The 24,375-nt window shown below is 49.9% G+C and overlaps 1 protein-coding gene across 1 annotated transcript in view; it reads left to right on the forward strand.

The window, feature by feature from the left end:
* TRPM4 (transient receptor potential cation channel subfamily M member 4) overlaps positions 1-24,375 on the forward strand; it is a 54,382-nt gene that overhangs the window by 941 nt on the left and 29,066 nt on the right. The window contains exons 3-6 of the mRNA XM_028702716.2: positions 6,224-6,401; positions 6,844-7,024; positions 19,118-19,284; positions 23,234-23,411. Coding sequence (XP_028558549.2) covers positions 6,224-6,401; positions 6,844-7,024; positions 19,118-19,284; positions 23,234-23,411 — 704 coding nt within the window. The remainder of the gene's footprint in view (positions 1-6,223; positions 6,402-6,843; positions 7,025-19,117; positions 19,285-23,233; positions 23,412-24,375) is intronic.

The following is a 24,375-nucleotide window of genomic DNA, read 5'->3' on the forward strand; positions in this document are numbered from 1 at the left end:
TATTAGCTGCATCTCTGTGATTCCTCCTGTTTGCATCCCATTCCCAATCCGTTGCGTTTTCTGACTAACACCTCTCGGCATCAGTTTCCTCCAGTGGTTTCTCTGTGTTAGGATGACCGCTTACACATCGCCAGACAACAACAACCAGAGAGGAAATGCATCTAAAGAGGACACAAATCAGCATTAAATTGGCACATAATTTGTGTATGCTGGTTTGTTAGGTTTAGATGCAAATTTAGAAATAATTGCCACACTTTAAATACAAATGCAGGGCATTTTGCGGAAAGGGGAGGGGGAATGGGGCCAGGTGACCTGAGTGCTTGCTTGCTGCACTATCTAGATCAGCCTTTCTCAACCTGTGGGTCCCCAGATGTTGTTGGACTACAACTCCCATCATCCCTGAGCTCTGGCCTTGCTAGCTAGGGGTGATGGGAGTTGTAGTTCAACAACATCTGGGGACCCACAGATTGAGAAAGGCTGATCTAGGTGCTGCTAAGTACCGTATTTTTCGCTCTATAAGACGCACCAGACCACAAGACGCACCTAGTTTTTGGAGGAGGAAAACAAGAAAAAAAATATTCTGAATCTCAGAAGCCAGAACAGCAAGAGGGATCGCTGCGCAGTGAAAGCAGCAATCCCTCTTGCTGTCTGGCTTCTGTGATAGCTGCGCAGCCTGCATATGCTCCATAAGACGCACACACATTTCCCCATACTTTTTAGGAGAGAAAAAGTGAGTCTTATAGAGCAAATAATATGGTAATGATGGTTAGCTTCAAGGCCCTTGCTGTCCCTTTGTATAGTTCTTTGTTTTTAATTCAGACTACGATCAGGTAGCCTTTCCAAGAGAGGACTGCTTCCTGTAAAGTGGGACACATGGCAACCCCACTGTATACATATGTGTGTGTATATGTATGTTGTTGTTGTTTAGTCGTTTAGTTGTGTCCAACTCTTTGTGACCCCATGGACCAGTGTATATGTATGCATGCACCGATTTCCATCATCTCTCCCCTTTACACACACACACACACACACACACACACACACACACACACATTGCACCCCTTCCTACATTTTACAAACGAAAACTGGGAAACTCGTCTATTCTTGCAATGCTGCAACTCTCATATCATGGAACTGGGGCTGTGCTGCACACCGTTACCACACAGATCCCGTTAACAGCTTGCTTAAAAATGTAGCCTCCTGTGCAATCGTGCTGGTATTGATTCCTGAAGAAGGGTGTGTGTTAGTAAACGGATTAGTAGACTCCTTGGTGCCACCAGAGCAGGACTTTGGAGCAGGAGGCCAGGAGGTGATATTACCTTCGAAAGGTTGTGATGAGTGCCTAGAGTCACACCCACATTGCACATTTAAAGCATTCTTAATGTCATTTTAGCTGTCATGGCTCTCACACACAGCTGCCTAATAATAATAATAATAATAATAATAATAATAATAATAATAGGAAATGCAGTTTGTTAAGCATGCTGGGAATCGTAGTTCCGTGTAATTTTGTTGTTGGCATCTATCTGTCTTGAGAGAGGGACGCGGGCGGCACTGTGGGTTAAACCACAGAGCCTAGGACTTGCCAATCAGAAGGTCGGCAGTTCGAATCCCCACGACGGGGTGAGCTCCCGTTGCTCGGTCCCTGCTCCTGCCAACCTAGCAGTTCAAAAGCACGTCAAAGTTCAAGTAGATAAATAGGTACCGCTCCGGCGGGAAGGTAAACGGCGTTTCCGTGCGCTGCTCTGGTTCGCCAGAAGTGGCTTAGTCATGCTGGCCACATGACCCGGAAGCTGTACGCCGGCTCCCTCGGCCAATAAAGCGAGATGAGCGCCGCAACCCCAGAGTCGGCCACGACTGGACCTAATGTTCAGGGGTCCCTTTACCTTTTACCTATCTGTCTCGAGAGACAATGGAGTCCGCCTCCGGGGGTGAAGTCAGCTGCATGAGCAGGACCCAAGTGACCTCCCTGGGACGTGTGTATGGAGGTCCTGGGCTGCCCAGACGACAAGACCCCCCTCTCAGCCTCGCTCATGTGGTCCAAAGGAAAGCAGCGCAATACGTTTGGCACCAGCTTAGTTGCAGACATTTCCGGAAGGAGGCGTACAAGGAGCCATCCAACCACCTTAGGGACTCCACTTTAGATTTGGGTAGGGTTTACTCCTTAGCCTTTTCTTCTCCAAACAATTATCCTGCAAGGAAGTGAAGGCTCAGAGTATTCCTTCTCCTCGATGGGGTACCTTCCTAGGTGGATGAGCTCCATCTGCCCCTCACTTCCCTCTGCAGCACGTCTCCTAATAACCCTCAGCATACTACAGTTCCCAGGATTCTTGGCAGAGGGAGCCATGGCTGTTAAAGTGGGCATCAGAGCGCTTTAAATATATGCTGCAGACGTGGCCTAAGGCTATTAAGTCCAGAGTCTAAAATGACCGACTTGCACTAGTGGTGCAAGTAATTTGATCGCAAGAGTTTCCTTTTTTCATAAGTTATGTTGTTGGCTCTGTTTGTGTCCACTGCAGAACTGTATCGACTCAAAACACATTTTTCTATGTTCAGTGTCTCAGTACGCTATGAGCTGGCTTGAGGGGAAAGTGGTACAGGTGAGCACCGTGCATTTAAGCTAGGAAATAATTTGCCTAGGCACACAGCCTAGATCTGATACTATTTGCGCTCAAAAGCATTAAACAAGCAAACTTCTCCTACAATATTGTTATAGCTAACAGTTAAAGGTAGGTAGCCGTGTTGGTCTGCCGTAGTTGAAACAATTTTTTTTTAATCCTTCCAGTAGAGACCAGCTAAGTTTGTTATTGGTATGAGCTTTCATGTGCATGCACACTTCCTTAGATACACTGAAACAGAAGTCACCAGACCATAGCTGTCAACTTTCCCCTTTTCTTGCGAGTAATCCTATTCGGAATAAGGGAATTTCCATTTTAAAAAGGGAAACGTTGACAGCTATGCACCAGACCCTTATATATAGTGAGAGGGTGGGGAGGGGTATTACTCAGAAGGTTGGTGGGAATGGGTGATTGGCTGATAGGTGTGGTAAACCTGTTGATGACTGTTAATGACCGCAATTGATCTTACAGGAAAAAGCAAGGGGTGAGATAGCTAAAAATAGCTTTATCATGTATAATGAGATAAGAATCCAATGTCTCTATTTAGACCAGGTCTCTCCATGGTTTTAAGTTTGGTAATAAGTTGCAATTCAGCAACTTCTCTTTCCAGTCTATTTCTGAAATTCTTTTGTAATAAGACAGCTACTTTGAGATCTTGCATAGAATTTCCTGGGAGATTGAAGTGTTCTTCTACTGGTTTCTCTGTCTTGTGATTCCTGATATCAGATTTATGTTCATTTATCCTTTGGCGTAGGGTTTGTAGGCCTCTTTGTCCAATACAGAGAGCTGAAGGGCACTGTTGGCATTTGATGGCATACAGTGTTAGAAGATGAGCAATTAAATAGGCCTGAGATGGTATGTTTGATGTTGTTGGGTCCAGTGATGGTGTTGTCTGGGTGTATGTGGCAGCAAAGTTGGCATCTGGGTTTATTGCAGGCTCTGGTGCCAGCGTCCATGCTAAGTATTATTGTCCGTGCTTGCTGTATTATTGGTCTATAAGGTGCTACCGGAAGGAATTTTTTTTTAATTTTGTTTCGGTTATAGCTAACAGTTCAATGTGAATCTCGCCAATGGGTGAGAATCAAAGGCTGCACATGACTGGAGAGTACATACTTAGTGTACATGAAAATGCATGTGTGCGCGAAAGACAAGATATATCAGGTCCCCACACAAGATACCTAAGTCCTAAAGGCATTTCCTTGGTAGTGGATGAGAGCCAATAAACTGAAGCTCAAGCCAGATAAGACGGGAGACACTGTTAGTGGGTGGTTCCCTAGATCAGATGAATAGGAAGGTTGCCTGCTATTGATGGAGTTACCATACTTTCCCTCTAAAGGAGCAGGTATGCAGGTTGGGGTACTTCTCAATCCATTGCTGTCCAGAAGGCCTTGGTCATGGGTAGGCAAACTAAGGCCCGGGGGCCGGATCCAGCCCAATCGCATTCTAAATCCGGCCTGCGGACGGTCCGGGAATCAGCATGTTTTTACATGAGTAGAAGGTGTGCTTTTATTTAAAATGCATCTCTGGGTTATTTGTGGGGCCTGCCTGGTGTTTTTACATGAGTAGAATGTATTATTTTATTTAAAATGCATCTCTGGGTTATTTGTGGGGCATAGGGAATTCGTTCATTATTATTTCTTTCAAAATATAGTCCGGCCCCCTACAAGGTCTGAGGGACAGTGGACCGGCCCCCTGCTGAAAAAGTTTGCTGACGCCTGGCCTTGGTGGTGCGAGGTGCCTTTCATCAGCTTTGGTTGGTGGCCCAGCTGCACCCCTATCTGGACTGGAATAGCCTAACTTCTGTCATCTATGCTCTGATAACCTCTAGGCCAAATTACTGCACCACATTATACGTGGGGCTGCCACTGAAGACAGTGTGGAAACTTAAGTTGACAGAATACAGTGGTACCTTGGTTCTCGAATGGCTGGGCTTCCAAACAAATCAGCTCCTGAACGCCGCAAACTCAGAAGTGAGTGTTCCGGTTTGCGAACGCCATTCGGAAGCCAAATGTCGGAAACTGCTTCTGTGGCTTCCGATTGAGTGCAGGAAGCTCCTGCAGCCAATCGGAAGCTGCGCCTTGGTTTTCGAACCGTTACGGGAGTCGAACGGACTCCCGGAACGGATTAAGTTCGAGAACCAAAGTACAGTACCACTGTATGCACAACTTGCAGACTTAACATATAGAATAAGAGAACAGGAGAGCATACGTTTAAAGAAGATTGGAAAACATTTATTGAGTATATAGGAAATAATTGTGTACAGCTGAAAACACTGGCAGCTTTAAGATAAATTCAACAGTGTAAATAAATTTTGATGGATGCAATAATGAATACAGTGGTACCTCGGGTTAAGTACTTAATTTGATCCGGAGGTCCGTTCTTAACCTGAAACTGTTCTTAACCTGAAGCACCACTTTAGCTAATGGGGGTCTCCTGCTGCTGCCACGCCGCCGGAGCACGATTTCTGTTCTCATCCTGAAGCAGAGTTCTTAACCCGAGGTACTATTTCTGGGTTAGCGGAGTCTGTAACTTGAAGCGTATGTAACCTGAAGCGTATGTTACCCGAGGTACCACTGTACTGAATGGTATAGTTTTTGTAAAATATGCAGGGATTTTTGATATGTAAAATGAACAATGGAAAGAGAAAAAGGGAAGTCAATGATATCTTAAGCACTTCAGCTGGTGCAGAATTCAGAGGCAACCTGAGAGCAGGGCTTTTTGCAGTGGCTTCCCGCTTACAGAATGCTCTCCTCAGGGAGGCTCACCTGACACCTTTTCTTACATAATTTTAGGCACCAGGCAAAAACATTCCTCTTCCCCCAGGCCTTTGGCTAATTAAACATTCTACGGCCTGTAACTGGGAGGGTATTGTTTTTGTTTGTTACTATGGTACGTGTTTTTGTGTTTTGATTTTGTAAACCGCCCTGTGGCCCTCAGATTTTGCACAAAACTTGGAAAAGTGTGGATTTTGAAGGATGGCTGTGTTATTTTGTTTTTAGTTCTCTTAGTGTTTCGGAAACTGCAAATTCGATAGATTTGCATTTAAAACCAAACGGAGTTGCTCCACCATCCCTAACTCCACATGTACTTTTTTTTATATATATACTTTTTTCTCAGCTGCCGGGGCCCTTCTTGACCCAAGGTGTGGACCCAAAGGAGAACAGGCTTTTGTCTATGCCCCCCCAAAAAACTTAGGGGTACACCCTTTTTCGGGACGCGGGTGGCGCTGTGGTCTAAACCACTGAGCCTAGGGCTTGCCAATCAGAAGGTCAGCGGTTCGAATCCCCGTGACGGGGTGAGCTCCCGTTGTTTGGTCCCTGCTCCTGCCAACCTAGCAGTTCGAAAGCACGTCAAAGTGCAAGTAGATAAATAGGTACCGCTCCAGCAGGAAGGTAAACGGCGTTTCTGTGCGCTGCTCTGGTTCGCCAGAAGCGGATTAGTCATGTTGGCCACATGACCCGGAAGCTGTACGCCGGCTCCCTCGGCCAATAAAGCGAGATGAGCGCCGCAACCCCAGAGTCGTCCGCGACTGGACCTAACGGTCAGGGGTCCCTTTACCTTACACCCTTTTTCAGATCTCTCCTTTGTGCTTTCCCGTTCCGTAGGGGTCCTTGCTTGTGCCAGTGCGGCAGCCCTCGCAGCAAGCACATCGCTGTAGCCACGGAAGACGCCTTTGGAGCAGCCATTGTCAGCAAATGGGACTCAGCCCAACACACAACAGAGGGGCCTACCGATGCCTATGGCGAGGTGAAGTTTGTGGGCACCGGCCGCAGACCCAGCAAGGTAAGGTTTTTCCTGGAAGGGGATAGATTGCGGAGGTGGCAGAGTTATGGGCGAAGATATAATAATAATAATAATAATAATAATAATAATAATAATAATAATAATAATTTATTTATACCCCGCCCATCTGGCTGGGTTTTCCCAGCCATTCTGGGCGGCTTTCAACAATAGTCTATTAAACATTAAAAGCTTCCCTAAATAGGGTTGCCTTCAGATGTCTTCTAAAAGTCTGGTAGTTGTTGTTCTCTTTGACATCTGGTGGGAGAGCGTTCCACAGGGCGGGTGCCACTACTGAGAAGGCCCTCTGCCTGGTTCCCAGTAACTTGGCTTCTCACAGCGAAGGAACTGCCAGAAGGCCCTCGGAGCTGGACCTCAGTGTCCGGGCAGAACGATGGGGGTGGAGATCTTGAGGCTGACATTCTCACTCCTCTTCTCACTGCAGTTCATACGCCTGTCAGACACGTCTGACCCCGCTGCTGCTTACGGCCTGGTAATGCACCACTGGAAAATCCCGCGCCCCAACCTGGTGGTATCAGTGGTAGGGGGAGAAGGCGAGGTACGGGTGAGGGCCTGGCTTAAGGATGTGCTGAGAAAAGGGCTTGTCAAAGCCGCCCAGAGCACAGGTAAGGACCACCCTGTGGCCTGTTTTCATTCCACACTTTTGCGCGTTCATCGCTGGTGTTTCAGACTCATATGATCAAAACACTGCACTGGGGCCAGTGTGATTCCTGGTCCTGCTGATACTCTGTACCGTGAATAGACAAACTAAGGCCCGGGGGCCAGATCCGGCCCAATCCCCTTCTAAATCCAACCTGTGGACAGTCCGGGAATCAGTGTGTTTTTACATGAGTAGAATGTGCCCTTTTATTTAAAATGCATCTCTGGGTTATTTGTGGGGCATAGGAATTTGTTCATTTTTTTTCTCCTTCAAAATATAGTCCAGCCCCCCACAAGGTCTGAGGGACAGTGGACCAGCCCCCTGCTGAAAAGGTTTGCTGACCCCTGCTGTGTACTGTATATAAAACTGTCAGGGGTTCAGGAGCAGAGGCGAGGGCAAGGGAGGAAACAGAGAGCGAGGGGGAGGAGTCCGAAGAAAGGATGAGTGATGACGACGACCCGAGATCTCCGAGTCTTTCCAGTGAATCGGAAGATTCACAGAAAGGAGCGCCAGTGGCCAGAGCAAAGGGGGGGCCTAGGGGGACACCCCAGGAGGAAGGGACCAGCGGGGGTTCAGAGGGCAGCAGTTGGAAATCGGGGCCAGCGTCCCCACCAGAGCGCAGTGGAGAGGAAGGATGTCAGGGATCGAGCCCTGGCAGCTCGCAGCAGGGAGGAGGGCATGAGTCAGGAGTGACCACACCCCCATCGGGGAGCGAAGAAACGGTCAAGCGGAAAGTGGAAGGTTGGGCGCGCGCGCCAAGTTCAAATGCACAGAAAGGCGGCGCACTAAGCAGCCCGGAAAGGGAGCCAGGTCCTAAAGCCCGACGCAAGGAGACAGGAGGGTCCGGGGGGTCAGCGTCAGAGGAGTCCCGGAGGGAGGAGACCACGGGGGGCAGAGGGACCCAGAGAAGGATGGTCAGGCGGAAAAGGTGGAGTAAGGCGAGGATATTAAGTTGGTGTACGAGGGGCGGAGACTCAGACGGAGCTTCGCCGGTCTAGCCATAAGACGTAGAGTTGCACGCAGCAGCTTGGAAATGGAAACTGTAACTCAATAAAGACTTTTATAAAGTGAACGCTGGCTAGCGTGATCCTCTGTGAGCTAGGATCGGGGAGCAGCTCTGACAGTAAGCTCCGTCCCCCATTTCTGTGGGCATCGAAAGCCTAGCGGAGAGGAGAGAAGGCTGGTGCCTACTAGAGAGCTCACGAACGGCAGACAAGATGACGGCCGAACAACAGATAGCGGATCTCAGAGAAGCAGTGACACAACTGAATGCCGAGGTACTTGCATCCAGGAAGAGAGAGGAGGACGCAGCTGCCGCCTACAGAGATCTCCAGGTCAGATTGGAAATGCTTACGAAGCAAGGGCAACTGACACCCAGACCGGAGGGAATTGGGTTGGGGAGACGAGCAGGCGGTCTAGTCTCTCACTTCGATGGGAATTTGCAACAGTACCCCAACTTTAGAGCAGATGTAAAGTGTGCACTGCAACTCCTGGAAAAGGACTTTAGAGATGAGCAAGGGAAGGTGGGGTTTATCATGTCCCATTTGCATGGAGATGCTAAAGCATGGCTGCGCAATTTGTGGAGAGATAAGGATCCGGCGCTCCAAAATGCGGATGCCTTCATTAAAGCGATGGATGGGTGCTTCTTATCAAGCATAGACGTGGATCTTGCCCGGAAGGAGGTGCATGGACTTAAGCAGGGGAGGGCCAGTGTACGGCAGTATCATGCCCGCTTTTTTGCATTGGTCAGTGCCCTGGAATGGGACAGAGATTCGGCTCCAGTCAGAGACCTGTTTTGGGAAGGCTTGAGCGGCCCGGTTAAGGACGAAATTGCGAGGGGGGAGAGACCCCGGAGCACGCAGGAGATCGTTCAGAGGGCGCTCGCAGTTGGGGTCCGTCTGGAGGAACGTCCTTGGGGCAAGGACGAAGGGCGCGGAGGGCGCGAACCAGCCAGAGGCTACTCCTTCGATCCCAGAGAAGCAGCGCGTGCGCAATCCACGCCTCCGCCAGGAGGAGGAGCAGAACCTATGGAGGTTGGAGGTGCAAGGGCTCAGTCAGCAACCAGAGCCCTAGCACCGGGAGCAGTGAAAGCAAAGCCTCCTAGAGGGAACCGGAAGTGCTACATCTGCGACAATCCCCAGCACATGGCGAAAGAGTGTCCCCAGAGGCTCCACAAGCACACTGCAGCCTCGGCAATGGTAAATGCAGCGACTCAGCAAGGAGAACCACAGCAGGGAAACGAAGGAGTCTGGCTGGAGACAGAGGCACTGGGGCCCAGCCAGACGTGTCAGTGAAGCAGTCCCCAGAGATGTTGCAGCCCACGGACCCCCTCCCGCCCAAACCAGTAGTGCGGCTCACCGCATCGCTCCAACTACCCAATGGACTCACCATGGACGTGCCAATCACTATTGACTCAGGAAGCAATGCGGACTTTATAGGGCAAGACTTTGTCGACCAGCACGATATACAGTTGCTGCCTGCCACACTGCCCCTGCAGGTCGTCATGGTGGATGGCAGGGAGCTGCTCGGGGGGCAAGTCGTGAAGCAAACGCCACCAATGGTGATGCGACTTGGGAACCACAGGAAAGTCATCAGCTTCAATGTCACTCAATTATCGGACACGCCCATTGTACTGGGCATGAGTTGGCTGGACAAGCACAGCCCGACGATGGCGTGGAACCAGAGGCAGCTGACTTTCGGCTCTTCCTATTGTGCTGAACACTGCATCCTGACCCAGCAGGAGGGAGAGGAAGAGGAGTCACAGCTGCAGCTTGGGACGCTGCAAGCTGTTCCCTACAAGTACGCAGACTTTTTGGAGGTTTTCTGCGAGAAGGAGGCGGACAAGCTACCCCCCCACAGACCATACGACTGCAAGATCGACCTCCTACCAGGGGCGGCGTTGCCAAAGGGGAAACTGTACTCCATGTCTGAGGACGAACTACAGGACCTCAAAGAGTTCATAGATCACAATCTGGAGCGCGGTTTCATCCGAGAGTCCAAGGCAGTGGGGGGCAGTCCGGTATTCTTTGTCAAGAAGAAAAACACGCCCCAAAAGAGGCTCGTGGTGGACTATCGGATTTTGAATGCTGTGACCTAGCCATCGGACTTCCCCATGCCCAGGATCGACGACCTCCTCGCGACGGTGCGCAAAGGACGCGTCTTCACCAAGTTGGACCTCCGAGGGGCGTACAACCTCATTCGTATGCGGGAGGGCGACGAGTGGAAGACAGCCATGTTCACGCCCCTGGGCACCTACAAATACAGAGTTATGCCTTTTGGATTACAAAATGGCTCCCACTGTTTTCAAGCTTTTATGCATCACGTCTTGGCAGGGCTGCTCTCCAAGAAGTGTGTCTGTTTCCTGGATGACATACTCATCTTTTCTGAATCGCAGCACGATCACGACACAGACGTCAAAGAAGTGCTGAGCAGACTACGGCAGCATAGGCTCTACGCCAAGCTGGAAAAATGCCAGTTCGACGTGTCGGAGGTGGACTTCCTGGGCTACAGGTTGTCAGACAAAGGGCTCGCAATGGACAGCGCCAAGGTTCACGCGGTTTTGGATTGGAAAAGTCCGCGCAACCGGAAGGAGGTCCAGCGGTTTGTGGGCTTTGCGAACTTCTATCGCAAGTTCATCAAGGGGTTCGCGATGCAGACGGCGGCCATCACGGACACGCTCAGCTCCAAGAAGAAGAAATTCATCTGGACGGCGCAAGCAGAGCAGTCCTTTCAGGCACTCAAGCGTCTCTTCGCGTCGGAGGAGCAGCTACTACACGTCAACCCCAGCAGACCAATGAGGGTGGAGACGGACGCTTCAGACAGAGCCGTAGGAGCAGTTCTGTTACAGCAAGACCCGCAGGGGGCTTGGAGGCCGGGAGCGTTCTACTCCAGGAAGCTCACCAAGTCAGAACAGAACTACACCATCTGGGACAGGGAGTTGTTAGCCATTCATGCAGCCTTCAAGGCGTGGAGGCACTTCCTGATCGGAGCCAAGCACACAGTGCAGGTCTGCACGGACCACAAGAATCTGGAGCACTGGCGCACGGCGAGGTTCCTGAACCAGAGGCAAATACGTTGGGCAGAGTTCTTTGCGGACTTCGACTTCCGTATAGAGTATGTCCCGGGGGACACCAACATCATGGCGGATGCCCTCTCCTGTAAACCGCAGTACCTCGAGGAGGCGACGCCAGCGGCGGCCATGCATATCTTCGCACCGACAGCGTGGGCGTGCGCTTCGGCGACTGTTGACCTGGAGGCGGTACGACGTGCATTGCGGGACGACTCTTTCGCGCGAGCAAAGATGGCAGAGGCGCACAGGGGCACGGCGGCGACCGACGAGTTCCAGGTTCGCGATGGATTACTCCTCCGTAAAGGGGCCATCTACGTGCCAGGGGACGATCTTCGCGCCAAGGTACTGCAGCAGTTGCACGACGCGCCCACTGCCGGGCACTTTGGCACAGAGAAGACGATAGAATTAGTCGCCAGAGACTTCTGGTGGCCCAGAATGAGAGGGGAAGTCGCGGACTACGTGGCGAGGTGCGACACCTGCCAGAGGGCCAAACCAGTACACAGACCGCCGGCGGGACTGCTGGAACCTCTGCAAACCCCGTTCGAACCATGGGAGAGAGTGGCCCTGGACTTTGTCACGGATCTGCCCAGCTCGAGGGGCAAGACGGCAAGACGGCAGTGCTAGTGGTGGTGGACTTGTTCTCCAAGATGGCACATTTCATTCCGTGTGCGAAGGTGGCCACGGCGGAACAAACCGCCAAACTGTTCATAGATCACGTGTTCAAGGTTCACGGTCTGCCGCGGTCTATACTGTCTGACAGGGGGCGGCAGTTCATCTCGAACTTCTGGCAGAAGCTGATGGGCTTCCTGAACGTCAAGATCAACCTGGCTTCGGCTAGACACCCGCAGACCAACGGGCAAGCGGAGCGGGTCAATGCCATCATGCAGCAGTACCTGAGATGCTACGAAAATCAACAGCCTGCGACGTGGGTGGACTACCTGCCCCTCGCCGAGTTCGCCTACAACAACACGAAACACGTGTCCACAGGGGTGACGCCGTTCTTCGCCAACAACGGAAGGCACCCCAGAACCTTCCCGGGACTGGAAAGAATGGGGGAGGGGGAGCCGCAGACAGCAGACGCGTTCGCGTCAGAGTTGCAAGAGGTCCACGATCAACTTCGGCGGCACCTGGAGCTGGCTAAACACGCATACAAGGTGCAAGCGGACAAACACAGGAGAGTCGGCGAAGAGATCCAGGTGGGAGACTGGGTCTGGTTGGCAGCCCAAGCAGTGCCGGCCAGGTCATTAGCGAAGAAGAAACTAGGGCATAAACAACTAGGGCCCTACCAAGTCGAAGAACAGGTCAACCCGGTGGCTTTCAGGCTGACGCTTCCGGAGGGTTCCAGAATGCATCCGGTGTTCCACAGGTCGGTACTCACTCCCTACAAGACACCTCACAGGTTTCAGGAACCAGGAACGGCTCCGAGTCCGCTACGAGAGGGAACCGAACAAGGGGGAGTGACACAAGAGGAGTCCATCAACGAGGTCACAGAGATTTGGGACTCGAGATGGGGAGAAGAGGGAGTAGAATACCTCCTCGCCAAGGAGGGCTTCCCGGCCAGTGCCAACAGCTGGGTGCCAGGCTACGCCTTGGAGGAACCTCTGCTCAAGGACGAGTTTCATGCCCTTTTCCCACACAGGCCCATGCCAGCAGACTTTTTCGACGATTGGCTTTTCACACCGACGCTTTCAGCCAGCACTTTCCACGGGTTCGACTCGGACGAGGAACCGACAATGGACACGCGTTCCCCGGAGGGGTCGCCCTCGGGATCTGCCTCAGAGCCCTCGTATTGGTGGGACGATAGACCAGAGGAGCAGTGGCGCAGGAAGTGGCTGGAGGTTCCAGGTCGAGCAACGGACCCGGGAACGACTGAGGCGGAGACGGACGTGGACATGTTCGGGGAGGACCTGGGCTTCGAGCACGGCGGCACAGAGATGGAAGCGGAGGTGACCGCTGTCGACGAGCGCAGGGAGGAAGAATCGGAAGTCTTCAGTTGGAGGCCCGCCAAGGGAAGCGAACTGTATCCGGCATTCGTCCCCATGACTCGGCAGCACCCAGCTCCCGCACCGGAAGGAGGGGAGGGGGGAAAGGGGGGCTTCGAGGGGGGGATGGATGTCAGGGGTTCAGGAGCAGAGGCGAGGGCAAGGGAGGAAACAGAGAGCGAGGGGGAGGAGTCCGAAGAAAGGATGAGTGATGACGACGACCCGAGATCTCCGAGTCTTTCCAGTGAATCGGAAGATTCACAGAAAGGAGCGCCAGTGGCCAGAGCAAAGGGGGGGCCTAGGGGGACACCCCAGGAGGAAGGGACCAGCGGGGGTTCAGAGGGCAGCAGTTGGAAATCGGGGCCAGCGTCCCCACCAGAGCGCAGTGGAGAGGAAGGACGTCAGGGATCGAGCCCTGGCAGCTCGCAGCAGGGAGGAGGGCATGAGTCAGGAGTGACCACACCCCCATCGGGGAGAGAAGAAACGGTCAAGCGGAAAGTGGAAGGTTGGGCGCGCGCGCCAAGTTCAAATGCACAGGAAGGCGGCGCAGTAAGCAGCCCGGAAAGGGAGCCAGGTCCTAAAGCCCAACGCAAGGAGACAGGAGGGTCCGGGGGGTCAGCGTCAGAGGAGTCCCGGAGGGAGGAGACCACGGGGGGCAGAGGGACCCAGAGAAGGACGGTCAGGCAGAAAAGGTGGAGTAAGGCGAGGATATTAAGTTGGTGTACGAGGGGCGGAGACTCAGACGGAGCTTCGCCGGTCTAGCCATAAGATGTAGAGTTGCACGCAGCAGCTTGGAAATGGAAACTGTAACTCAATAAAGACTTTTATAAAGCGAACGCTGGCTAGCGTGATCCTCTGTGAGCTAGGATCGGGGAGCAGCTCTGACAAAAACAAAAAAAAATGTTAAGGGAATCGTTGACATTAGTAAAGAAACAGCGATTTGGATGCGCTATAAACATGCAACACCAGATGGCGCCAGAGGGCAGGAAATTTTAAAACATAGGGATTTCTTTCTTTTTTTTATAAAAATCCAGTGGGGGAACGCAGGGGTACGCGTACCCCTAAACATTTTGTGAATCTGACGCAGCGGCACGCATACCCCTAAACATTTTTGTCGACATGCTTTCTGTGAAGAAGCAAAGCTGCTTTCAGCCGCAGGAGCCGGCTTCTTAGGACCCGCCGCATTCGTCTATGCCATTTCTGTTGCCTCCTCCAATCACAAAGCAGAGCCTTCCTAGCCGCATGTTGCTAGCTCCTGGCCCCTTCCCTCAAGGCCCATTTGTGCTTGGAAAACACCGCAGGGCTGTCCTAGAAGCACTGTGTAGACGCAGCTATAGACATATTTCTAAAAGATAGCTTGAAAGATGCAGCACCAATTTCCCCCACAGTTTCCCCCTTCCGCACACACAACAAAACACAGCAAAAGGCAAGGCGCTTGAATAGGGTTTTGTGGGGGTTATTGCTCAATTTTGACCTAGGGGAAAATGTAAGAATTATACATGTAAACTTCGTTCTGTGGCTATTACACTGCAGCTGTAACACAAAAAAACCCAAAATAATTTTAAAAAGAACAACGGAGGGGCTGTGGGACAAATCCTGTCCTTTGATTCCCTCACGCATTCTGTAAACGATAACAACAACAACAACCTCACTGAGCTGTACACCAGCAAAACAATTAAAACAATAAACTATTACGGTAATAAACATGTAAAACAGCAGAGGTGGCAGTAAATGCATACATAAGCCTCCAAAGGGGAGAATGACAGTTGATGTTTGAAAAAGCCTGGACAAATACACGGAAATAAAAGTTTATTTCGCAATAAAAAGCAATTTGACAGCAGGCTGGGATGGGGTGTTGGGGAAAGACTTCTAGGAAAAATAGGTGACTGAACAAGGTACTAAGGCTACAACTGCCACCTGTCTTGGTGCTATTACCTGAAGTATTTAATTGAAACTCGCTAAATGAAAGCCATTGCTAGATAATACTGCAATGATTCCATGTAATTCTGCAATGATTCCATGTAATTCTGCAATAATTCCATGTAATTCTGCAATAATTCTAATGAGGCTGCCCTTCAAAACGAGAAAATAAGCTGTTCTTTCCTCCTGTGTGATTAATTATTCCCACCCTGCGCATCTCTACTTGGCTTTAGTGCATTCCTTTTGCTCTAGATTTCCTTTAACGTCCTCTGGTTGCAATATAAACGAAAAGGGGAAGGCAAAGGAAGGAACAGGAGAGGCAACAGAGGAGGAGGCTGTTGCCTGCCAGCTACTGTTTGGATTATTTTTGTAGAAGAATTAATACAATAGGGACATTCTACTCTAAAGCAAGAGAACGTCCCTCTTTTCGTGCAAAACGTTGGAGCGTGTGATCGAATCTTTGTGTGCCACCGGATATAAAATATTTTTCATAGTTCTGTTTGGTACAGTGGTACCTTGGTTCTCAAACTTAATCCTTTCCGGAAGTCTGTTCCAAAACCAAAGCGTTCCCAAACCAAGGCACGCTTTCCCATAGAAAGTAATGCAAAAAAAATGGATTAATCCATTCCAGACTTGAAAAAACAACCCCTAAAACAGCAATTTAACATGAATTTTACTATCTAACAAGACCATTGATCCGTAAAATGAAAGCAATAAACAATGTACGTGCCTTGGGTTACGGACTTAATTCGTTCTGGAGGTCCGTTCTTAACCCGAAACCGTTCTTAACTTGAGATGCACTTTCTCTAATGGGGCCTCCTGCTGCCGCCGCACCGCCAACGCACAATTTCTGTTCTCATCCTGGGGCAAAGTTCTTAACCCAAAGTACTACTTTCGGGTTAGCGGAGTTTGTAACCCGAAGTGTTTGTAACCCAAAGCGTTTGTAACCTGAGGATCCACTGTAGCAAAAACAGACACACCTCAGCATAACACTCAAAACAGAACTGTGGCACTCAAAACGGAAGTGTGGCACTCAAACCAGAAGCATAACACAAAACGGAGCACGTTCGGCTTCTGATAAAAGTTCGCAAACCGGAACACTTACTTCTGGGTTTGCTGTGTTTGGGTTCCAAGTTGTTTGAGTACCAAGGTGTTTGAGGACCAAGGTCCCACTGTACTTGGGGTGTACAGTCATACCTCTTGTTATGTTTGGTTCAGGTTACGTTCTTTCAGGATACGTCCCACGGCGACCCGGAAGTAACAGAATGGGTTATTTCTGGGTTTCGCCGCTTGAGCATGCGCAGACGCTCAAAATGATGTCATGCGCATGCGCAGAAGCGGCAAATCGCGACCCATGCAGATGCACAGACACGGGTTGCGTTCTGCTCATGTTGCTAACGGGGCTCCAGAATGGATCCCGTTCACAACCAGAGGTACCACTGTACTACTTTGGAGGCTGCATGTGTTTCTGCGGCTGCAGAAGTGCGCTCAAACAGGAGGTTGCTTTTGTACATTTCACAAGGAGGAGAGACCTGCCTGCATTGTGGAAGGCGTGATTATTGCAAAGAAAGCTTGCGTGCATGACTGAAGGAGAAGGAAGCGACAGCTGCTGCTTCCAGAAGGGTGTTTTGTGTGCTTTTCTTATTCTTATTCCTGTCAGTGTTTATGTTTGAGAAGGAGTGCTGTTTTGGGGTGTGTTTATGGCAGCAGTTGTGAGCCCTTTGCCTGGGCGTGGGTTATTGAGAGAGAGGGAGAGAGGGCCTGGGTACACAGCGGGACATTCCCAGCCTGGCTTTTGTGCGTCTAATTTGTGAGATAGTCAGGTTATGTATGGGTCACGGGGTTGTTCTTTGTCCAATAGGTGTGTCTCAAGTGAAAGACTGCCATCCTCTGTCTTTTGTGGTCATTTGTCAAATATAACAACAGGTTACACCTGTTAGCAAGGGGGTGGCCTAGGGGCAGGCAGCGTAACAGCTGCTTTCAATGGTCCCAGACAAGCACACCACCTTTCAATATTTAAATAAATATTGGTTAAATGTGTAATGAATATTGAAAAAATATATTTTAATAATAATAATATGCACAGAGATGGAAAGAAAACGTAGCTGCAACCAAGGAAGAGTGGCAGACAAAACTGATGGAGTATGCAGAAATGGCGACACTTGCCAGAAAAATAAGAAACCAAGAAGAGATAATATTGTTTGTTTATTTATTTATTTATTTATTTATTTATTTATTTATTTATTTATTTATTCATTCATTCCCCACCCATCTGGCTTGGCTTCCCCAGCCACTCTGGGCAGCTCCCAACAGAATATTAAAAATACAATAAAAGATCAAACATTAAAAACTTCCCTAAACGGGGCTGCCATCAGATGTCTTCTAAAAGTCAGATAGTTCTTTGTTTCCTTTACATCTGGTGGGAGGGTGTTCCACAGGGCGGGTGCCACTACTGAGAAGGCCCTCTGCCCGGTTCCCTGTAACCTCACTTCTCTCAGTGAGGGAACCGCCAGAAGGCCCTCAGAGCTGGACCTCAGCGTCCGGGCTGAACAATGGGGGGAATTTTGTGGGCTGTTTGAGGAACTATTGTAAATCGTTAGCTGTCAGGGACTGGGCAGAGGAGGAATGGTGGAGACCCCTTCCCCTCCTGACCCAGGGAGGAGGTAGAGGAAGACAGTATAGATTTACAACAGGGGTTTGCGGGAGATCACAGCTCAGAGGCAGATGAGGGGGAAAGCTGGGGGAAATCATGGGAGAGCCGGAACAACACCCGGCTGACATGTTGTCATTAGAAAGCATTCCAGACTCCCCGTCTCCCAGAATCAGGCGAGCTTTAAAAGTAGGAGAGCAAAGAGCTCAAAGGCAGAGGGAATGTTGCAGCACCCATAGAAGGTGATGGATTAGTAAGTGAGAGAGACGGGGCAGAGATTGTCTTGGGACAACGCCATTATCCAAGAGCAGGCATAGGCAAGCTCCGGCCCTCCAGATGTTTTGGGACTACAATTCCCATCATCCCTGACCACTGGTCCTGTTAGCTAGGGATGATGGGAATTGTAGTCCCAAATATCTGGTGGGTCGGAGTTTTCCTATGCCGGTCCAAGAGGCTCTGTTCTATAACCTCTCTCTGTAAAGTTTGAAATTAAAAAAAGGACTGTTAGAAACTTTTCCTTGTCTTTATACTTTCCTGGGCAACCAGCCAGGAGCCGCTGACATTAGCAGGATTAATATAAAAATGTGCCGTAAAAATTAATTTAAGGGGAATATCAATAATTAAATTCATCTGGATATGCAGTAATAAAGGATAAAACGTAAGTAAGCAAAGAAGGGGGGAGGGGAGCCAATTTAAGGATTTGTTTATTTTTATTGGATATATATTTTTTTAAAATTGTTTATTTATTTATTTATACTTTTCAAGTTTGTGCATTTCACTAATTTTGTACATTTCACTAATTTTACAATCATTTTGACATTTCAGAACTTGACTTCCTTCCCCCTTTCTGCGGTTCCTTAAATTTGTCTTTAATATCTTCTGCACATCCAAATTAACCCAATTTACTAATTTATTCATCTTCCCTAAATATATACTCTTATAAAACTGCAGGTTATTACAATAATCTTGCCAATGTTTTTATCTGTTTATAATTTATCTGTAAATACTCAATAAACCATTTCCATTCTTTTGTTAAAAAATTATAATTGTATCTTGATTTCTTATTCTTCCGGTAAGTTTCTCTGTTTCTGCATATTCCATAAGTTTTTGTATCCATTCTTCCTTTGCTGGGACTTCTGCTTCTTTCCATGTTGGGGCAAGTAACATTCTTGCCGCTGTAGTAGCATACATGAATAAGTTCCTATACATTTTAGGTAGTTCTGTCCCTATAATTCCCAAATTATAGGGACAGATATGCAATTTTGGATATGTAATTTTGTGTAAAATTATTTGTAAAATGGCAAAATGAAAAATAATTGATGATGATGATGATGATGATGATGATAATGCTTTATTTCCAAGACCATACTTTATTTTTATTTTTTGGTAACACATGCCACTTTAGTAATGCACACACGCTTTGCTGCTCCTACACAGGTGCCTGGATTATGACTGGTGGGCTCCAGGCTGGCGTCGGACGCCATGTTGGGGAAGCTGTGAGGGACCACACGACCGCTAGTTCTAACCCCAGCACCCATGTGGTGGCGATGGGCATTGCTCCGTGGGGCATCGTCGAGCAGCGCCAATGTCTTGTGAACCCCAAGGTATCGGAGAGGGGGGTGACAGAGAAGACCGCAAATGGGTACAGAGGTGATGGGATGGGCATGGAAGACGCAGCAGGTTATTTCGGTCCTTCTGTCAGGGCGCGGGGGGGTCAAGAGCAGGTCAGCGATAACTCACATGGTGTCAGTGAACTCTCTTTATTCAAAGAAACGAAATCAGCGCAGGAGGATAGGTCTTGTGAGCACAGCAACTCTTCCCAGTCAATCTTGCCCAAATGAGGCAAGTACCGTATTTTTCGCTCTATTAGCATAGCTGTCAACCGTCCCTTATTTGGCGGGAAACTCCCTTATCCCAGCGCTGTGTCCTGCTGCTGTCCCTTATTGATGATGTCCCTTAAATTTCCCAGGTTTCAAAGGAAGCAGCTCCTCTCCCGCCCTCCCTGCCGGCCAGGGAGGAGGGAGGCTCCAACTGTGTTGCTTGGCTGCCCGGCCCACCCCCCTCCGGCCTCCTCTCACCAGCCTCAGCCCCCAGGAGCCCCTCCCCGCCGGGACTGGCGGGAGCCTCAGGCCCTTCCGCTGCCATCCTCCTCGTGGCCGCCGCATAGGCGCCGACTCCATGGGGCCTGAGGGGGCCCGAGCCCCCTCAAAAATTCGTTTGGGGGGGCTAAGCCCCCCCAATAATTTAAGAAAATTATTATTTCGGCCTCATTACGCCCCCCCCCCCGGCGATTCTCTGCCAGCCGCTTCATTCCGCTTCCACGCGCCTCGGATAGAAGGTGACGCGCGCCGCTACCTTCTGTCGCCTCCGTCACTTCCCGGCTTCGTCTCCCTTCGTCCCCGCCCACTCTTGGTTCTTCGGTGCTCCTGCTCGGCCGGCAACAGCGGAGACTGCGACCCGCTCCGAACCGGCGCTCTCCAGGCGTGAAAAACCCGCGAGGGGGTCTTCCCATCCGCCGCCCGGAGCTGCGCGCAGCTTCTCTGCTGGAAGCGCGAAGTCGCCGAGGGGATGGAGCACGGGAAAAGCAGGAGGAGGAGACCGGAGACGCCCAAAATAAAACTGTAACGGCATTCAGCACTCCGCCTCCCCGGTGGGATCCCGCATGGGCGGCCGGGCAAACGACGAGCCGAGGGAGAAAGTCTGCCTTTCAGCCCCGGCTGACTGACAGTGGGTTCAAAGCGCAGTCGCCGCTCCGGCTTTCTCTGCACCGGCCGCGCCCGCCCCCCGCCAGCCTAATTGGCTCCACCCTCCCCAGTATGGGCCCCCCCAATATTTTTTATAAGTCGGCGCCCCTGGGCCGCCGAACTGAGCGTCTCTGCCTGGGGCCTCCCCTCTGCCCATTGCTGCCGCCACCGCTAGGCTGTACTGCGGCTGCGCCGTCGAAGGACCTGGATGAGATGGGCAGCCTGGCGCGGCCTATGAATTGCTGAGGAGCCTTGAGAGGAGAGCAAGAGTGAGGGCAACCATAGAGAAAGTTCAGCAGAGAGAGGAGGAGGAGGTGGAGGCGCAGGTGCGGACAGGTGTTCCAAGGGCTAACCATAGAGGGGGAAAGCGGAGAAAGGACCACAAGCACTTCTCCCATAGATTTGTAGTGGTAGACTAGCATAGATGGTCTGATCTGCAGGTTTACTTCAGGCGCTATTCCCACCCCCACCCCTTCCTCCCGCCCCGCCTGATGGAACTGAGAGCTGCAGATGGAGCACGAGAGAAAAGATACAGAACTCCAGCAGCATCTTCGTAGCTTCGACTTCGTTTTGTGCTAAAAGTGGTTGCTGCTTGTAGTTATTTAATTGCGGTGTTTCATCAGCTGGTGTCTTGAGCAGCAACCGCTGGAAACGAAGGGCTAAAAACCAGCTCTCCAAAATGATCTGGTCCCTTTTAACTTCGCATTTCAGCTGGCTGTCTAAAATCCCTTATTTTGGCTGCTGATCCCTTATTTTCGAGGCTGCTGGTCCCTTATTTTCAAATCTGTAAGTTGACAGCTATGTCTATAAGATGCACCCGATCATAAGACACACCTAGTTTTAGAGGAGGAGAACAAGAAAAAAAATTCTCTCCCTCTCTGCGCAGCGCCTCTTCAGTACTGAAGAGGCGTTGCGCTGAGAGGGGAAGCTGTTCGGTGCCTCTCAGCAAAGCAAAGTCAGAACAGCAAGAGGGATCGCTGCGCAGCGAAAGCAGTGATCCCTCTTTCTGTTCTGGCTTCTGGGATAGCTGTGCCAAGCCTCTTCAGGGCAGACGGAGCGTTCCTCCCGTTGCCCTGAAGAGGCTTCGTGCGGCTATCCCTGAAGCCAAGAGGGCAAGAGGGATCAGTGCGCACCGATCCCTCTTGCTCTCCTGGCTTCAGCGAAAGCTGCGCAGCCTGCATTCGCTGCATAAGACGCACACACATTTCCCCTTACTTTTTAGGAGGGGAAAAGTGCGTGTTATAGAGCAAAAAATACGGTAGTCAGGAGTGAAGGTCACCACCTTCCCACAGATGCCCAAGTCTCCTCCCTTTCTGGGTCCCTTCGGAGCAATCTGAGACTACCATGCCGTGTCTGTCTTTGCTCTGTCCTCTTCACACCTCTTTGGGTTCTGGGATGCCAGCAAGGAGGGGAGCTGGGCTGGGACTCCCTGGCTTCTTCACAAGCTGGTCGCTTCTCTGCATCTTGGCCAGCCTCTGCTTCTGCTTCTGGACTGCTCTCTGCCACAGGCTCTCCCTGCTCACTAAACCCTCTTACCTCTTCAGCTTACGAAACCTCTCCTGCTCCCAGTCTTCTCCCTCTTCTTCCTCTGACCACACATCATCACCCCCCGGGCTCTGGGCCTTCTTCCCTTGGGGGTTCCCCAGCTGGTGCCTCCCACTGCTCCTCTGCATCCAACTATTATATTAATAAGAATTTATTATTTATACCCCACCCATCTGGCTGGGTCTTCCCAGCCGCTCTGGGCGGCTCCCAACAATATATTAAAAACACGATACATCAGACATTAAAAACTTCCCTAAACAGGGCTGCCTTCAAATGTCTTCTAAAAGTCAGATAGTTGTTTTATTTATACCCCACCCATCTGGCTGGGTCTTCCCAGCCGCTCTGGATGGCTCCCAACAGAATATTAAAAACACGATACATCAGACATTAAAAACTTCCCTAAACAGGGCTGCCTTCAAATGTCTTCTAAAAGTCAGATAGTTGTTTTATTTATACCCCACCCATCTGAACGGGTTGACCCAGCCGCTCTGGATGGCTCCCAACAGAATATTAAAAACACGATACATCAGACATTAAAAACTTCCCTAAACAGGGCTGCCTTCAAATGTCTTCTAAAAGTCAGATAGTTGTTTTATTTATACCCCACCCATCTGAACGGGTTGACCCAGCCGCTCTGGGCGGCTCCCAACAATATATTAAAAACACGATACATCAGACATTAAAAACTTCCCTGAACAGGGCTGCCTTCAAATGTCTTCTAAAAGTCAGATAGTTGATTATCTCCTTGACATCTGGCGGGAGGGCGTTCCACAGGTGGGCGCCACTACCAAGAAGGCCCTCTGCCTGGTTCCCCGTAACCTCACTTCTCGCAGTGAGGGAACCGCCAGAAGGCCCTCGGCGCTGGACCTCAGAGCTGAACGATGGGGGTGGAGACGCTCCTTCAGGTATATTGGGCTGAGGCTGTTTAGGGCAGGCATAGGAAAACTTGGCCCTTCCGATGTTTTGGGGACTACAACTCCCATCATCCCTAGCTAACAGGACCAGTGGTCAGGGATGGTGGGAGTTGTAGTCTCAAAATATATGGAGAGCCGTGTTTGCCTATGCCTGGTTTCGGGCTTTAAAGGTCAGCACCAACACTTTGAATTGTTCCCGGAAACGTACTGGGAGTCCATGTAGGTCTTTCAGGACCGGTGTTATAAGGTCTCGGTGGCTACTCCCAGTCGCCAGTCTAGCTGCCACATTCTGGATTAAAAGTCCCTGGCACCTTCCTTCATTTGCTCCCTATTTTTCCCTCCTTCTGCAGGGTTTGTTCCCAGCACTTTATCCCAGGACAGTCCCTTCTGCCCCTTACTGCCCTCTGGATGCCAACCACTCTGCCTTCTTCTTGGTGGACAACGGGACGCAGGGCAGGGTGGGCGGCGAGGCCTCCTTCCGTGCCCGCCTGGAACGCTACATTGCCCAGCAGAAAGTGGGAGCTGGCGGTAAGACACTTTCACCCATACGCAAGGATTGCATTTCCTTGGCTTACCTTGGGGCGGGTGGCAACTTCCACAGCCTCAAAAGAGGAATTGCATCAGGATGTGGGGGGAGAGGCCAAGTTTATTTCTTTCAAAGAAAGGAAGTTAACGTTTACATATGATGCTGTATTTGTACAGTTGCAGATTTAGAGGTGATTTCTGTAATTTAAATTCATAGATAGTCTATCTGGGGGGGGGGGAACAAGAATTGAATTTGTATCAAATGGGAGGCCTTCAGAACATATCTTAAACACAATTATATCATGTTAAAATCTGTAGTAGCTTTTGAGTGATCCCAGCAGTTTTTATTCATTGCTTATATAAATATAAACATTTATAAATTGTGAAAATATTAACATAAAAATGGTATTTCGATATGGCTGTAAATTTATGTAAAAAGAATTATGGAATAAATGGGAAGTCGGGTATAAAAGATAATGAGATTTTTTACTTTTATTGTAGCATGAAATTGTAATCGTAAATTGTTGTCAAAATTTTTATCTTAATAACAGATTGTGTAAATTTCATTTTCTTTCCTTTCCCCTCCCCTCTTAAGTTGTACCCCATTTTCAGTATTGTTCCCTTTTTTTGTATGTAATAAGCATGGAAATAAGATAAAATTTTAAAAAGCAAAAAACAAAACAAATTTAAATTCAAATACAATACATTGGGATGTGTGCGATGCTGGTCCTACTCAGAGTAGACCAATTGAAATTATGTTTAATAATAATTTATTATTTATACCCCACCCATCTGGCTGGGTTCTCCAAGCCACTCTGGGCAGCTTCCAACAGAAGATTAAAAATACATTAAAACACCCAGTCATTAAAAACTTCCCTAAACAGGGCTGCCTCCAGATGTCTTCTAAACGTCAGATAGTTTATTCAGGTTCCTGCCCCAGGTGTCCTCAGCTGCACCGCTTATTACT

This window comes from Podarcis muralis, chromosome 13 (genome assembly GCF_964188315.1).
Source record: "Podarcis muralis chromosome 13, rPodMur119.hap1.1, whole genome shotgun sequence".
NCBI lineage: Eukaryota > Metazoa > Chordata > Lepidosauria > Squamata > Lacertidae > Podarcis > Podarcis muralis.